Genomic DNA, 17,514 nt, shown 5'->3' with positions numbered 1-17,514 from the left:
TGGACACTTAGGTTGCTTCTGTATCTTGGCTATTTTAAGTAATGCTGCTATGAACATTGGGGTGTGTTATCTTTTCAAATTTATGTTTCTGGTCTTTGGATATATACCCAGGAGTGGAATTACTGGGTCATATAGGAGTTTTATTTTCAGGATTTTGAGGAATCTCCATACTGTTTTCTGGTTCTGCATTCACACCACCAGTGTAAGAGAGTTCCCTTTTCTCGTTTTTTGAGGAATCTTCAAATAGTTTTACACAGTGGCTGCACCAGTTTACAAGGGTTCCCTTTTCTCCACCTCCTCGCCGACATTCGTTATTTGTGTTCTTTCTGATGACAGACATTGTGACAAGTATGAGGTGATCTCTCTTCATGGTTTTGACATTTCCCTGATGATTAGCATGTTTGAGCATCTTTTCATTGCCCACTGGCCATCTGCATGTCCTCTTTGGAAAAATGTCTATTCAGGTCTTCTGCTCATTCTTAATTGGACTGTTTGGTTCCCTGATGTTGAATTATATGAGCTATTTATATATGTTGGATACTGACCCCTTAATGGTCATATCATTTGCAATTTTCTCCCATTCAGGTTGTCTTATTTTGTCAATGGTTTCCTTTGCTGTGCAAAAACTTTTAAGTTTAATTAAGTCCCATTTGTTTATTTTTGCTTTTATTTCCTTTGCTTTATGAAACATCAAAAAAATATTGCTATGATTTATGCCAAATTTTGCCATTTGCAACAACACAGATAGACTTGGAAGGTATTAAGTGAAATAAGTCAGTGAAAGACAAATACTGTTATGATAACACTTATGTGTGGACTCTAAAAAATACTGCAAACTAGTGAATATAACAAAAAAGAAACTCACAGATACAGAGAACAAACTAGTGATTACTGGTGGGGAGAGAGAAGGGGGAAGGGACCGTATAGCAGCAGGGAATTAAGAGGTACAAACTATTATGTATAAAATAAGCTACAGGGATATATTACACAACACAAGGGATATGAGCAATATTTTATAACTATGAATGGAGTATAACCTTTAAAATTTTGAATTACTGTACTGTACATCTATAAATTACATAATATTGTACACCAATTATACTTCAATAAAACATTAAAAAAATAAAAACATAAGTTGAACACAATCCTTTTAAATATAGTGAAGATTATCTGATCTCCCAAGGAAACACCCCTCTGTATCCTGACTCCTGTTAAGGTGGAGCTGTACAGCACAGGGAACTATGTTCGGTACCTTGTGATAACCTTTAATGGAAAAAAAGTATGAAAACGAATCTATGTGTGTATATGCATCACTGGGACATTGTGCTGAACACCAGAGACTGACACACTGTAACTGACTGCACTTCAGTTAAAAATAAAAGCCGGAGTTGGGATGCAGGCACAGAATACAGGCCTGTCTTGAGCTCACTAATCTCATCAGGAACAGGTGACTGCTACTGCTCTTTTGCCAAAGAGCAAAATGCTAGAAGCATATTCCTTATCAGACCAAGTTTTGATTAATTCAACAATGTATTTTACGCCTACTGTGGGCTGACTACTACAATAGAAACTGCAGTTACAAAGGTGAACACAACCCAGTCCTTCCTCCTAAAAGCTTAATCTATCAGGAGAAAAATGTAGTTAAGTGCCACACGCAGGAGCTGCTGTGAAGGACAGTCTGAGAGGCAGGCCAGGACAAAGATGAGGGAGCAACAAAGACTGTGCCGTCAAGCCGGGGATTTAACGGCTTCAGCAGTGGCTGGCAGGCAACGGGAGCCAGAGAGGCACAGTGGCTCTGCTTAATTATATAAATCACTACCAAATCAAGCCTAAAAGTTACATGACAAACAACACATCGAGATACTAAGATAAGCAAATGGAAGTCAAAAGGAAAGAGGAATAAGACATTGATTAGGCGATTTATTACTAACAGTTTTTGCAGAAGGAGTGCCTCTCACTGTAGAGATCTTTCCCATAAATTTCTCTTAAGTTGCTTCTGGTCGATTTAAATTATCTTTCAACGTCCTGTTTCTGTTCTATTATTGCCACATTTATTTGTGTCTGCAAGTGATCATGCCTTCCTCCTGCCAGCTTGTTTTCTAATTTATCAGTTGCTAGAAACTTTTAAATAGACAATAATCTGATAAAATTAACCTGGTATCATGTGACATGTTGACATACTAAAGGAGTCCTGTTGTTGCTTAACCAAGATCATGCTTCTGTTCTTAAATATTTCTCAAATAGGAAACAGAGTTCATATGTAATGTTGTGATGTCCTTGAATGGTTTATACTTTAAGACTAAAGTTTCAGACTATTTTTAGAAATGTACATACAATTATTTCTATTTTTTACTTATAGAATGATGTTAGCCTATAAATATGAAAGCCATCTAAGAAATTGTGATCTAAAATGTGATTTACCACAAAATTTCAGGTAGTCGTAAAAAGGAAGAAAAAGAAAAGATGCAAAAACACATGATGAACTAAGTTTCCCTTAGAAAACATTTTTCCAAGTGAAATGTAATTGTTCTAATAAATGCTGAATGACCATTATAAAAACCACATGGATCACCATATATTTAAATAGTTACTTTTAAAAGATCTTGAAAATTTTTAGAATGGTTCATTGTAAAAGTGAATTCAGCAGTTCTGAATTACTTACATAATTACAGGTTGGTTTCACCTGTGAAGACCAAATACGATATTACATATCAGCACATAACCAAAGATTATTTAGAGCACTATGCCAAGGGGAGATGCCTTTCTTGGTGGCAGAATGACAGAGAAATGTAAACTGAAATTACACAGCATTGAGAGGAAGCCTGCCTCTCTTCCCTCTAATTGAAATCAACTATCAAGAAGAAAACTGTTCAGAGTTACGGAATAAAACAAATGAACCATCATAATAAAGACATGAGAATCTTTCAAAGCACAAGAGTAAAATCTAGTCCTTCTTAAAAAGTTTAGAACACTGTTAGTTAAAAGGCCAATTTTCACAGGCAATAACGTGCCAGTAAGTTAATCTGAAAATAATGGTTACTGTGATGGCTTTAAAACATGTCTGCAAATTCTTTGACATCTCTCCCTTCAAATGATGAGCCAGACCAGTGTCTCAGTTCTAATGAAAAAAAAAAAAAAAAAACCAAAACAAAACCAAAAAACCAGGCAGAAGTGACACTGTGTGACTTAAATGACAAGGTCATTAAAAAGACACAGCTTCTGCCTGGCATGCTGACATGCTGTCTCTCTCAGGGCACTGGCTTCTCAGAACCCAACCCTATGCTGTGAGGAAGCCCAGGACACCCGAAGGGCCATATGTGGGTGTTTCAGTCAACAGCCACTGCTGGACCCTCAGCTGACGCCAGCATCAATTTACCAGACACATGAGGGAATCCCAAGTCTTCAGATTATGCCAGCACCTGGCCTTTTAAGTCTTCTAGCTCAGACCAGAGGCATCGTGAAGCAGAGATGAGCATCCCTGCTCTGCACTCTGAGTTCCTGACCCACAGAAACTGAGACAATGAAACATTGTTTCAAGCCACTAAGTTTGGGGGTAATGTGTTTTGCAGCAAGAGATAACTAATGCTGTTATCTCGAATACACACTCACTAAATATGAAAGGATTTTTTTCAAACTGAAAAAATAACATTTATATAAATCAATTATAGGATGTATCATTAATTAATAAGTTTTGTAGGTTTTATTTAAGTAATACAATTAAATTTCATTAATATGAAGCTCTCTCTTAAAATCTGACATAATTAGACTAAATTTCAGAGGGCTTGGGCTGAATGTCATCATTTAAGTGCTCTGGAAAGGAGAATTTAGGAAATCCACGCAAGAATACAAGGGGATATGGAGTCTAATTAAGAGAACACATTGTTTTGAAGTGCTTTAAAAGTAGACTGCGCTCCACATGGAAAGCACTCGATAGTTATTGAGTGTCAGACGAACATCAGACGACGCCCTGAGTTCTTCCTTCATCACTTTTACATGATAATTAGTTTAATAAAAGTATCCTACTTGGCATTTAGTTCAGTTGAAGCATACATGTATTTTATCTTTTCCTAATAAAAGGTGAGCTCCTAATCTTGTTCATCTCTGTATCCTCAATGGACATGACAAAATATTGTAGGTCAAATACCATCCTTGACAAATATTTGTGTAAACATTCAAGCTGCACAGGTGCACCTGAGGCTAACGAGCGCCTTATAATTCACTTTTTACTAATTAGCTCTGCCCTTCCCCACCAATAGTCCAAACTACTTGATATTTTATTACACTTCCAAGAGCATACTTTGTACCCCTTTATTATCACTGAACAGTTTATTCACAGTGAAGATAAAGTACAAAGGTTTGCCGTGCTCATGGATCCGCGGCGCTCCAGCCCTCCCCCAACCCTGGGCCCTGCCCCGCTGTGCTCACCGCACACTGTGGCTCTGTCCTTGCCAAGGGGACAGCACCCCAGGCTGTGCAGTGCAGCAGCTCAGGACAGAGAAAACCTAAGCTGTAAGATGTCCCTTCGGTTACAGGCAGAGATTTATAAATCAGTATTATTTCTAAAAGGTTACAAAGACAGACCATTCTGATTGGGATAAAAAAAAATACACCTCAGTTTTAGTTTACTCCTCCAGTTGGGGCCAGAAGTAAACCAAATTTCTTTGACAGTGCTCTATCACCTGTGTTCAGCCTTGGACTTTTCACTGAATCAAAATTTTAAATATTTATTTATAAGGTCTTAACCGTCTCTGAAATTATGTAGCTTACTGAATGATTAAACTGTCCATACACAGTCACAGTTAAGTACTGCTATAAGGAGGGTATTCCTAATTTCTCCAGTTTCAATTTGAACACGTAACTTGCAGTAACAAGATACGGCTCTAGAACAGGTCTTCTAATTTGTTGTGTGGCCCTAGACAGACGGTTTCAGATCTCTGCCTCCACCACATTTAATAGAGATAATAAAATTTTTTTAACCTATGTTATAAGTAAATAGGTATAAGATTTATGTGAAAACATTTGCTAACACTGCTGACCAAACACAGGTAAAATATGTAAGGTTTTATCATATTAACTACTTTCTAATATTTGATTTGCTTTTATAATTTATTCAAAATAAAGACCGCTTACTTTCAGAACTACAAAATCCAACAGTTACCCACAGTGAATTAAAGCAGTACATCTAGTCATAATAATAAACTCATTCACCCATGTTCTCACTTAATTACATTAAGAAATAATAATTATAAAAATAGGTAAAATTTTGTGAAAATAGTCCTACTTATTCTAGCGTGGAGGAGTTCTTGCCCATATCAATGGACTCTCTGGCATCGGCCACGGCCTCCGGCACTCTAACAGTCATGTTGTCCATGGACTTTGTCAAACAGATCTGGCAGCCCAACCGGGATCTTCATAAAAAAGGGAGGAGATAGGATTTAGTGTTAAGTATATATTATTCACAAAACAATGAAGTTAGTAGGACATTTTCTTACCCCTAAGCAATTAGGGATTTATTTACCTTTTATATTTCCATTTAGTCGAAAAAGACATACCTAACCCTTTCATCTAGAGGGTAACAGAACATAACTGTGAAAAATGAAAAGTGAGATGTGCCAAAGCTTCATTTTAATCTTTAGTTTCTATCACCTACTAATGGTTTTATCAGAACTTCTGCTCTTTGATGACAGGACCAACAGGCAATGAAATAATGAGAAGGCAAGACACAGTGGAGAGAGAACTGAGGTTTTAGCAACACCTAGAGAATGGTCAATTCCCAGATAATTAAAACCACACAGACTATAAAGGAAAGTTAGACTTTCTAAAGCCTTTAAAATAAGAAACGTGGAATAAACATACAGACATAAGTCCATCAATTACCAGATGCATTTATTTTTCCAACATTTTTGGCATCTCTGAAAATAAATGCATCTTAGAATGACTGCCACTGTGAGGTGGCAGTCACATCAGAGCTGCAAGCTTGGCTACAATATTTATATAGGTGTCCCTTCAGCTGAGTTATAGGAAGTATGTTAACACTACAAGTGTTGAATTTCATTACCAGTCAAAATAAGTCCGAGAAGATTACAAAACAAAAATTAAGAGTGCAGAAACACAGCATAAATTTGGTATTAGGAAAGCAAATAACTCATTGTAAAAATAAATATAATTTCATTTTCTTTTCTTTTTTTTCAGAATTATGACTAATTTTATTTATATTTTCTTCTTTTAACAGTGATGTACAAATCTATGTCTTAATAGCTCTAAATATAAATAGCTCTTCCAATATGCATAAAATTTTAAGTGATAACTGCACCATATTTTAATCAGCAGTGCTTTTTCTGAGTGGCACGTAAAAATACTGTATTAATATTATAATCAAATTGCTTTAAATTTGATGGACTGTGATCTGCAGGTCTCAGTTTCATCAACATATTCTTCAAGCACTTACTGAGCATTCAAAGGCACAGTACCACACATCAGTGCCTAGGCAAAGAACAGCAACTCATTCCAATCCTTACTGAACACCTCTTACACGCTGGGCACCGGGAATGCTACAAGGAGGCAGCATGGGGGCCAGAGGCAAACAGACCAGGGGTCCAGAACTCAGCACTGAACATGGTGTGTTCCCAGGCAACTTTCTCAAGCCTGTCAAACATCCGTTTCCTAATCTCGTCCCAAGGGTGGATAACAAGCGGGTTCCTCACAGGCCTGCGGCGAGGATCAGTCGCTAACATCAGTACTAAGGAGTGAACTTTCAGTCAAATAGAAGAGCTGAGACATATTTGCAGATAATTAATGTGTGAGATTGTGACAAATGGCAGAGAGAGGAAGCTAGAAGGGCTGAGGAGGAAGCACTTACTCTGGCCAGGGGAAACAGAGTTTAGAAAGGGCTTTGAAGGACAGGTAGGATTTAACATTTAATAAAAGACAAGGGAGAAAGGCATCTGAGGCAAAGGTAGCAGGGATCCAAGGCACATGTGAGGCAGCACGGGTGTGCAGCCGGGTGCTGTGCAGGCCGGACGAGGACAGGAGCGTGACGCGCTGGGAAGGCGGCCCGGCCGCGACAGCTCTGAACGCAGAGAAGGGGTCCCGGTTCTAACTGGTGAGCGACGAGGGGCTGCGGGGAGGTTTCTGAGTGAGGGGAATACTGACTGCTGACAGAAAACACCCTCTTCCTCCAGTAATTCCTATTCGTTGAACCAGAAACAGCCTTGACAACACTCAATTATGCATTAAGCTCTGTCTGCAAGAGGGAAAACGAGGCAAGCCAGTTCAGATGAATTCATTAGGGCTGTGGTGAGCCCTAGGGCATGTCCTGGAGTTCACACAAAGGCAATGCTAGTCTTCAGGGGACTTCTGATTTAGTAAGGGAAGTGGGCTGGAAACAGCTAGCAATGACACAGGGCAGACTAGTCAGGGTAGTAACCGAGGAACCACAAGTGTGTGGGGACACAGGGAGGTGGGGCACTGGGAGTCCTTGCTGGTTTTGTGACCCAGATGAGGCAGTGGTGCCGTGGCTGTTTCACGGCCCGCCTTCCGCATGGAAGGCCTCCAGCCTGAAGATCTACAGGTGTAGAAAGGGTCTCACATCTTGAGGGGACAGCAAGTCTTCCTTGATTTCACTACTAGTTCACAAAATCTCACACCTGTGCAAACCCTGAAGACATTTTCTCCAGTCACCACTGCCGCACATACCTGACGGAAGAAATACACTAGGTGTTGTGTTAACTTTACTTCTAAGGTTTGGTTTTCAATGCAGAGAAGCAGCTTAAAACAGTGAAAAAAAAAAAAAAAAAAAAAAGGGCTTTGGGATCCAGTGTAACAATTTAAACCAAGGCTCTGTCATTTTCCAGCTGTGTGGCCTTGAGTGAGTCTCTGAGAACTGTCTTGTTCTATAAAATGGTGATAACACTGCCTAACCCTGCATGTTAGAAGTCAACTTTGTTAAGTTCCTAGGCACATAGCAAGTACCCAGCATTTAAACTGATACTATAGTTGGAAGGCCAACTACAGCCATTTAGTAAATGCTTTCTTCACCAGGCACTATTCAAGGAGCTTCACGTGTATTTATTCACTGACTCGACACAACCACCCTAGGAAGTAGGTGCTATTAGTATCCTTATTTCACAGATGTGAAAACTGAGGCCTCTGTGAAGATTACCCATGGAAACTCTGATGGCAGGAAGCAATGACAGCCATCAAAAGTAGACTCACAGATAGTTCCTGAATCTATTAACCATTCACTCCAAAAAGAGCTGGTGACACCCTCTGTAAGTCAGACACTGGAGATACTATGAGGAAATATGACATAGCCCTTGCCCTAATGGGAAAAGGAGACAAGTAACCAGCACGGTAAGTGCCAGATGAGCCCGCGTATCATCAGGCCACCAACAGTCAAGGTTAAGGACACCCTACAGCAAATATTAAAAGGATGCTCTTCTATCTCAAAAATTAAAAGACACTTAATACACAGCACATAATTTTAAAATAAACCTATGAACAAGATTATAATGTATAGCACAGGGAAATATATACAAGATCTTGTGGTAGCTCACAGCGAAAAAAAATGTGACAATGAATATACATATGTTCATGTATAACTGAAAAATTGTGCTCTGCACTGGAATTTGACACAACATTGTAAAATGACTATAACTCAATAAAAAAAGTTTAAAACTTTAAAAAATTAAATAAATAGATAAAATAAAATAAACCTATGAACTAAAGACTGAGTTTTCTTGTTTCTTTCTCTGGAAGTATAAGGTACCCTAGAAATAGAAGTTTACATGCAGTTACTATTTTTGAACAAAATTATGTCCACTCCCAAGTATGTCAGTGTTTTCTAAATCCTACCTGTGAAAAGCATCATACTCTTTCTGCACAAAGCATTTCTATTAAAATTGTCTCTCCTTAAGAACACCAGCTATAAAACACCATAAAAGCTATTTCCTGCTTTCCACTGTCTCATTCTAAGATTCTGAATTTTATTATCAAAATTCTTGGCTAGTCTACATTTACAATAGGTCTTTTCTATCTTCTCACATTCAAGTATCTTTCCTAAATGTATCTCTCCCTTCCTTCTCATTTTTCTTTCTTTCCACTTAGAATATTATCTGTTACATGCATCTAAAAATTTCATCTGAATAAAAGGGCAAACAGTTAGCTGTGATTTACCCCTTCCATTAAGAGAGAAACAATTCTCAGAACCAAATTAACACAACCATTGAGTGTATTCTGTGCATAATCATTTAGAGAAAAAGGAAGTGTTGATAGAGAATGTGACACCTGAAGATGTAAGGGGAGACAGGCAGATGACAGACACAATAAATACCAAGGATCTTACAACTTTTGTGACGCTTAGATGAGATAGTTTATGTTCAGGTTCTAACAAAATTGTGGTCCCATAATACACATGAAATAAAGCTATTATTATTACTAGTATTTTTAATTTAAAAAATTATTTTTCATTAAGGTCATCAAATTACAGTTAAACACCAAAGATAACCTTAATTAAGTAAGCTCGAATTATCTTATCCCTTGAGACAGTAAATCAACTAGCTATCTTCCCTAACGCCAACCAAAGGACTAGATAAGTTTTAAAAAAAATAAGTTATCACTTGATACCACTTGCTACTATCAATCTTACCACTTTTAAGACTACCTATTAATTAATAAGAATAACCTCTGATTAATTTACTCTAACGTACATGCAGAAATAGAGCTATTCATTCTAACATAAGTACTATTACCTGTTTGTTTTTGAAAATTCTGTTCTTCCAAGTAGGTAAAACTTTCCATTATAATTCCTTTCAATTATCAAATCTGTCTTCCAAGAATACCATAAAAAACATTCAATTTAAACCTAACTCATTAAACTGTGATAAATATTGATTCTTGGGATAAAAATAGACTAAAGTAGATTATTAGGATCTAAAACTTATACTTCTACTACTTTCAATTAATTTTTTTCAACTTTTGTTAAAAGGAAAGTTGCATACGAGTTAAACTGTAGAATACATAGAGAAATGTCACATATTTGATATTTAAAACTTGTAACTACTATCCATCCACACTGGGATAACACTATTATCCACATGGTCCTGGTCACAGATAGACCTGAACTCAGACAACTTTTATCCTCCCAGATTATTATTACGGCAAAGTGGCCCTAAAATCTTACCTGTCTGTTAGTCCATATGCCAGATCAAGCATGTCATTCTCCTCATCACTGATTGCTTCTAACTTCTCAAATATGTGCTGTTCAAAGATGAGGTGACAGGTCGAGCAAGCTAAGGTTCCCTCACACGCACCTGCAAAAGCGAAACACTAAGCACATTCCCCTCCACAGCGGACACAATGCAAGGCCGGTTTCAATTACGTTACATAATTTCTAAATTTAAAAGTCAACATTAGCATACATAAATGACAGAACTCTTTCTGAATAATAATGAGAATTAAGGACACACACACACACACATACACACAGTTTGAAATCACTTTAAATATTATTGTAAAAAGATTGTGGGCTAGGTGCTGTGAGGGGAGACACAAAAATAATAAAGCCTACTATCAAAGAGCTTACAAGTTAATAAACTGAGACATGCATACACATAAAAATGAATGCATTTAAAACATATACAGTAATAATTTATACAGCAGCTATGCTAGTTACTTATCTTCTCCTGGAGAACTCAATACGATCTATGAAGCCTCATGATATATAAGAGGAATTAGAAAGCAACCAAACATCTAAATAAAGTTAAATATTTCTTCTCAACCTCTCCTTGTAATCAGGACAGAATCAAATAAGTCACTTTAAGAGTCACACTGGTTTAAAATAAAGAGAGAAGAATATTTCTCCTGCTCCACATTTCTAAATGTCATCAGTTCAGAGTAACAATCTCAAATAAACAATCTAACCCACCAGCTAAAAGAGCTAGAAAAAGAAGAGCAAAAAGTCCAAAAGTCAAAAGAAGAAAAGAAATAATAAAGATCAGGGAGGAAATAAATAATATAGAGATTAAAAAAAAAATAGAAAAATTAATCAGACCAAATGCTGGTTTTTTGAAAGAGTACATAAAATCAACAAACCTCTGGCCAAACTTACGAAGAATAAAAAAGAGCACAAATAAGCAAAATAAGAAAGGAAAATGGAGAAATTACAACAAATAACATTGAAATACAGAATATCATATGAGAATATTATGAAAAACTATATGGAACCAAAATGGATAACCTAGAGGAGATGGGCAAGTTTCTGGAAACATACAGTCCACCAAGACTGAACCAAGAAGAAACTGACCACTTGAACAAACCGATCACTAGAAATGAAATCGAATTAGCAATAAAAAACCTCCCTACAAATAAAAGTCCAGGACCAGATGGCTTCACCAGGTAATTCTACCAAACATACAAAGAATAATTGTCCTTCTCAAACTCTTCCAGAAGATTGAAAAGGAGGGAATACTCCCAAATTCATTCTATGAAGCCACCATCACCCTGATACCAAAACCAGGTAAAGACACCACCAAAAAAGAGAATTACAGACCAACATCACTGATGAACACAGATGCAAAAATCCTTACCAAAATATTAGCAAATGAATCCAACAGCACATAAAAAAGATTATACATCATGATCAAGTAGGGTTCATCCCAGGGACACAAGGGTGCTTCAACATAAGCGAATCAATTAATGTAATGTATCACATCAACAAGAGAAAGGGCAAAAACCACATGATCATCTCAATAGATGCAGAAAAAGCATTTGATAAAATTCAACACCCATTTATGATAAAAACTCTCACCAAAGTGGGTACAGAGGGACCATATCTCAACATAATAAAAGCTATATATGATAAACCTACAGCCAGCATAGTACTCAATGGTGAAAAACTCAAAAGCTTCCCACTAAAATCTGGGACAAGACAAGGATGCCCACTATCACCACTCCTATTCAACAGTCTTGTAAGTCCTAGCCACAGCAATCAGGCAAGAGAGAGAAATAAAAGGGATCCAAACTGGAAAAGAAGAGGTAAAAGTGTCACTATATGCAGATGACATATTTTTATATATATATACATATATATAGAAAACCCTAAAAGGTGTCCACACAAAAACTACTAGAAATAATCCAAGAATTCAGCAAGGTAGCAGGTTACAAGATTAACGTTCAAAAATCAGTTGCATTTCTTTACACTAATGATGAATTAACAGAAAAAGAAAGTAAAGAAACAATCCCCTTTAAAATAGCACCCAAAGTAATAAAATACCTAGGAATAAATCTAACCAAGGAGGTGAAAGACTTATACACAGAGAACTATAAAACTGATGAAGGAAATTAAAGAAGACTTTAAAAAATGGAAAGATATCCCATGCTCCTGGATTGGAAAAATCAATATTGTTAAAATGGTCATACTGCCCAAGGCAATCTACAGATTTAATGCAATCCCTATCAAATTACCCAGGACATATTTCACAAAATTAGAACAAATCATAATAAAATTTATATGGAACCACAAAAGACCTAGAATTGCCGAAACATTACTGAAGAAAAAGAAAGAGGCTGGAGGAATAACTCTCCCAGACTTCAGACAATACTATAGAGCTACAGTAATCAAAACAGCATGGTATTGGTACAAAAACAGACATATGGACCAATGGAACAGAATAGAGAGCCCAGAAATGAACCCACAAACTTCTGGTCAACTAATCTTCGACAAAGGAGGCAAGAATATACAACGGAATAAAGACAGTCTCTTCAGCAAATGGTGTTGGGAAAACTGGACAGCAGCGTATAAATCAATGAAGCTAGAACACTCCCTTACATCACACACAAAAATAAACTCAAAATGGATCAAAGACTTAAACATAAGATAAGATACAACAAACCTCCTAGAAGAAAATATAGGCAAAACATTATCTAACATACATCTCAAAAATGTTCTTCTAGAACAGTCTATACCCAAGCAATAGAAATAAAAGAAAGAATAAACAAATGGAAACTAATGAAACTTACAAGCTTCTGCACAGCAAAGGAAACCGTAAGTAAAACAAAAAGACAACCTACGGAATGGGAGAAGATTTTTGCAAATGAAATCGATAAAGGCTTGATCTCTAGAAAATATAAGCAGCTCATACAACTTAATAAGAAAGAAACAAACAACCCAATCCAAAAATGGGCAAAAGACCTAAACAAGCAATTCTCCAAGGAAGGCATACAAATGATCAATGGGCACATGAAAAAATGCTCAGTATCATTAATTATCAAAGAAATGCAAATCAAAACTACAATGAGGTATCATCTCACACCAGTCAGAATGGCCATCATTCAAAAGTCCACAAATGACAAATGCTGGAGAGGCTGTGGAGAAAAGGGAACCCTCCTACACTGCTGGTGGGAATGCAGCTTGGTGCAGCCACTGTGAAAAACAGTATGGAGATTCCTCAGAAGACTAGGAATAGACTTACCATATGAACCAGGAATCCCACTCCTGGGCATATATCCAGAAGGAAACTTACTTCAAAATGACACCTGCACACCAGTGTTCATAGCAGCACTATTTACAATAGCCAAGACATGGAAACAGCTTAAATGTCCATCAACAGAAGACTGGATAAAGAAGAAGTGGTATATTTATACAATGGAATACTATTCAGCCACAAAAACCGACAACATAACGCCAATTGCAGCAACATGGATGTTCCTGGAGAATGTCATTCTAAGTGAAGTAAGCCAGAAAGAGAAAGAAAAATACCATATGAGATCAGTCATATGTGAAATCTGAAAAAAAAAAAAAAAGTACAAATACAAAACAGAAACAGACTCATAGACACAGAATACAAACTTGTGGTTGCCAAGGGGGCAGAGGGTAGGAAAGGACAGACTGTGATTTCAAAATGTAGAATAGATAAACAAGATTATACTGTATAGCACAGGGAACTATATACAAGATCTTATGGTAGCTCACAGCGAAAAAAAATTTGACAATGAATATATATACGTTCATGTATAACTGAAAAATTGTGCTCTACACTGGAATTTGACACAACATTATAAAATGACCAGAACTCAATAAAAAAAATGTTAAAAAACAAAACAAAACAAAAAAATTTAAAAAAAATAAAAGTCATCAGTTGAACCATTAACTTATTGAGCGCATGTCACATGCTGGGTACTGTGAAGAGGGAACTGAAAAGTCATCTAGTCCAACCAAACTACACCTTACTCTGTTCTGCAACACCCCTTCCCAGAGGTTAAGTTCACGTGCAGCTTCTACTGAGTTCAAGTCTGTTCCTCTGTAACAGTCTACCTACTCTATCCCATGGAGTCAAATCCTTTTTTTCTTTCCAGCTTTTTAGAGGTATGACTGACATATAAAATTGTAAGATATTTAAAGCACCCTTCATGATGATTTGATACTTTTCTAATTAACACATGTAACATGCATACATTTATGTATGTATGTATGTATGTAGGTATGTAGGTATTTTTGGTGAGAACATTTACATTCCATTCTCTTAGCAATACAGTGCTATCAACTATAGTCCCCATGATTTACATTAGACCCTCAGACCTTAATCATCTTATAGCTGAAATTCTGTGCCCTTTTACAACCCTCCCTATTGCCCCAACCTCCCTAATCCGCCAGCAACCACTCTCTACTCTGTTTCTATGAGTTTGACTGTTTATTTAGTGAGTCTTTCTAAACAATAAATTTGTATATATTTGAGAATGTTCTTCCTTCTCCAGGCTGGGCATACCTCTTTAATAACACAGTTCTAAATCCCTTCCCTCAGTCTGGTTGAGCTTTTCTTAAAATATGGCATCCAGAAGAAAATCTGACACAACAGAATCATCCAGAATCATGTTCTGATTATATTCTATCAAAAGAAGTTATTCTGGTTTGTTTTTTAATAATTTTTAAAGCCATTATACAATTGTAGAGATGAGAGAGTCCTAGGAATAACTTCAGTTTGATTTAGATTCTCTTGGTCAATAAATACCACTTAAAATATGTAACAGAACTACAGTCAATATTGACAATAACCTTCTTAATTTCCCTCTGAATGAATTTATCATTTTAACAAGAGTTGCTCTTTCTTAAACATTTATTATTCGTATTTTACTATTCTAAAAAGATTAAGAAAGAAAAAAGAAGCTTCCTTATACATTCATTTTTATTAAGTCTCATTCAAATCAGTAACAGGATGAACGAGTGGGACCACAGAGTGACATACAGGGGTCATAAGCACGGACTCTGGAGCAAGGTTTCCTGCTTCAATCCCAGCTCTACCCTTTACCTATGGCACCTCCTTTGGGCTACTTTACCCTCCATGCCTCAGTTTCTTCAACAGTAACTAGACAACCTCATATGATAGTTGCAAGAACTACCTACCAGGGTGTACTTAACAAACTTACTTATGACTGTGACTGGTAGATAGTAAGCACTATTTAAGTGTTGGTAATTATTATTATCTGGGAGGTATAATAAAACTTCAGAGTAATTCAACTTTTTTTAAACATGAGAGTAAGAATTAAACCTAAGAGAGGGGAGGGTATAGCTCAGTGGTAGAGCATATACCTAGCATGCACAAGGTCCTGGGTTCAATCCCCAGTACCTCCATTAAAAAGTAAAAATAAATAAGCCTAATTACCTCCCCCAAAAAATAAATATAAAAAATAAAAGTTAATTTAAAAAATAAAAAATAATTTTTTAAAAAGAATTAAACCTAAGAAGTTAAAAGAATATACTAAGGTCATACAACTAGTTAGAGATGAGTCGTGACCTCAGCTAAGTTTCCCGACGTTGAAGACAACTAATTTCTGCCACTCAATAGTCTTAAGTCACCTTACTTGAATATTAAGTATATAAACATATAATGCATATATGGTACATTTACATAATATAGAAATATATACCCGTACCAACTAGTTATTTGAACAAGCAGCTTACTTTTCTATTTTTGTGTAAATTTGAAGCATTTCACACAAAAAGGTAAATGGATATATCTTACTTAAAAGGAAGTGGGCTTCCTCTGCTTTAAAAAAAGATAGATCAATAGATCAACTGGTCGATAGACAGATAAATAGATAGGCAGATAGACAGACAGACAGACAGATAGACAGACAGTTTGAAAATCCCTGCAGCAGAAGGAGAGCTGGTGTAGTGCAACCCTGAGACCAGGCATTGGGGCTCAGATGGATCCACCACACTGGCTGCCGCGTCCAGGGCCTGTTTTCTTCTCATCTGCACAGTGAGAGCAGAGGTTGAGACAGATGCTCCCTGTGGGCCTATTGGCCCTAATATTTTATGATTCCACAAAGAAGCATTAGAGTTCTTAATGGATTTGTTCACCAGTATTCAGTAAATACGTCCTAACCTTGTTCTCTATTTTTATCTCATCAATACCCAATCCAGACACACTCAAGACTAAAACGGCAAATCCCTCTGGAGGTCCTGTGGGACAATATTCAGGAAATCCAGCTTCTTTTGTCTTAAAATGTAAGTAAAACCTCCTTATAAAATATTCCAGCAATCTTCCCAATTTAAAAAGCTTATACTTTCCTTCGGATTTTTGTTATTGAAAGAACACATCCTACGAACTACAGGCCATGTGTAACAGAAGAAGCAAGAAAAACAAAACTCAGTCCAGGGCAGCATGAGGCTCCTGGGAGCCACAGAGGCAGAAAGTGGATCAGGCATGGAGGGTCTCTCCTCAGGAGCCTGAAGCTGTCCTAAAACCATATTCCCTGTTTCCTGACACACTGGGCAGGTAACTCACACACCCACTGTGGGTGGGTTGGCAGAGACGACACTGGCGGGAGGTTATGAGCACCGTCACACTACCCCTCCTCGCCCAGATCCAGCCCCTGGAGAGACAGTGGGCGCTGCTGAAGTTACAGGCAGCTGCTAAAGAACTGAGTAGGAAGGTGACATGGCAGGCTTATTCTGGATGGATCTTGCTGGTGGCCTTGTGTAAAGGATGGATTTGAGATGAACAAGACAGAAGCAATAAGCCATGAGATTTCACCAACGGGGAGGGGAAAAGAGGGGAAAAGGATACGAAGCTGAGAGCCAAGGAGAGACCCCCTCCTCCTAGGAAAGGAGTCAAAATACAAATGTCCTGAATGGCAGAGCGAGAACCAGAAAAGAGCGATGTCAGAAAAGCCCCGGGAAGAAGAGATGGGTGCGATATGGCCTCAATCGTCTTGGAGTGAAGAGAAAAGTTCACATGCCAATAAAGCCCTCCAGAAAATTCAGGACATCCCTTTTTGTACCACCTGGTCAGTCTAAATGAAGAGTTAGCATCAGTGTTCCAGTCCCTCACGTGCTTACACTCTCTCTTCCCTGGGAAATTTCAATTCTTTTAACCTCCCTTACAGGCTTTATTGTCAGTCTCTAATACTTTCCATTCCTCCTCCCAGGAACCTTGCCAACTGTTTCCACATCTTGCTTAAGTTGCCAAGCTCAGAGCTGAAGAGAGCATCCTAATAAACATTTGACAAATGTTG

At 37.3% G+C, this 17,514-nt stretch overlaps 1 protein-coding gene across 5 annotated transcripts in view; it reads right to left on the bottom strand.

Annotated features, from left to right (window-relative positions):
- Positions 1 to 17,514, bottom strand: part of FDX1 (ferredoxin 1) — an 87,953-nt gene that overhangs the window by 54,327 nt on the left and 16,112 nt on the right. For all 5 annotated transcript variants that reach the window (XR_012503777.1, XR_012503778.1, XR_012503776.1 and 2 more), the window contains exons 3-4: positions 10,181 to 10,310; positions 5,282 to 5,408 (exon numbers count right to left, since the gene is read on the bottom strand). Coding sequence is in view for 2 of the 5 variants with exons in the window: in XM_074356924.1 (XP_074213025.1) it covers positions 5,282 to 5,408; positions 10,181 to 10,310 (257 nt within the window). In the remaining 3 variants the exon portion in view is untranslated. The remainder of the gene's footprint in view (positions 1 to 5,281; positions 5,409 to 10,180; positions 10,311 to 17,514) is intronic.

Source organism: Camelus bactrianus, chromosome 33 (assembly GCF_048773025.1).
Source record: "Camelus bactrianus isolate YW-2024 breed Bactrian camel chromosome 33, ASM4877302v1, whole genome shotgun sequence".
Taxonomy (NCBI): Eukaryota; Metazoa; Chordata; class Mammalia; order Artiodactyla; family Camelidae; genus Camelus; species Camelus bactrianus.
The sequence above is the reverse complement of the archived record's forward strand: the minus strand, read 5'-3'. Positions and strand labels throughout refer to the sequence as shown.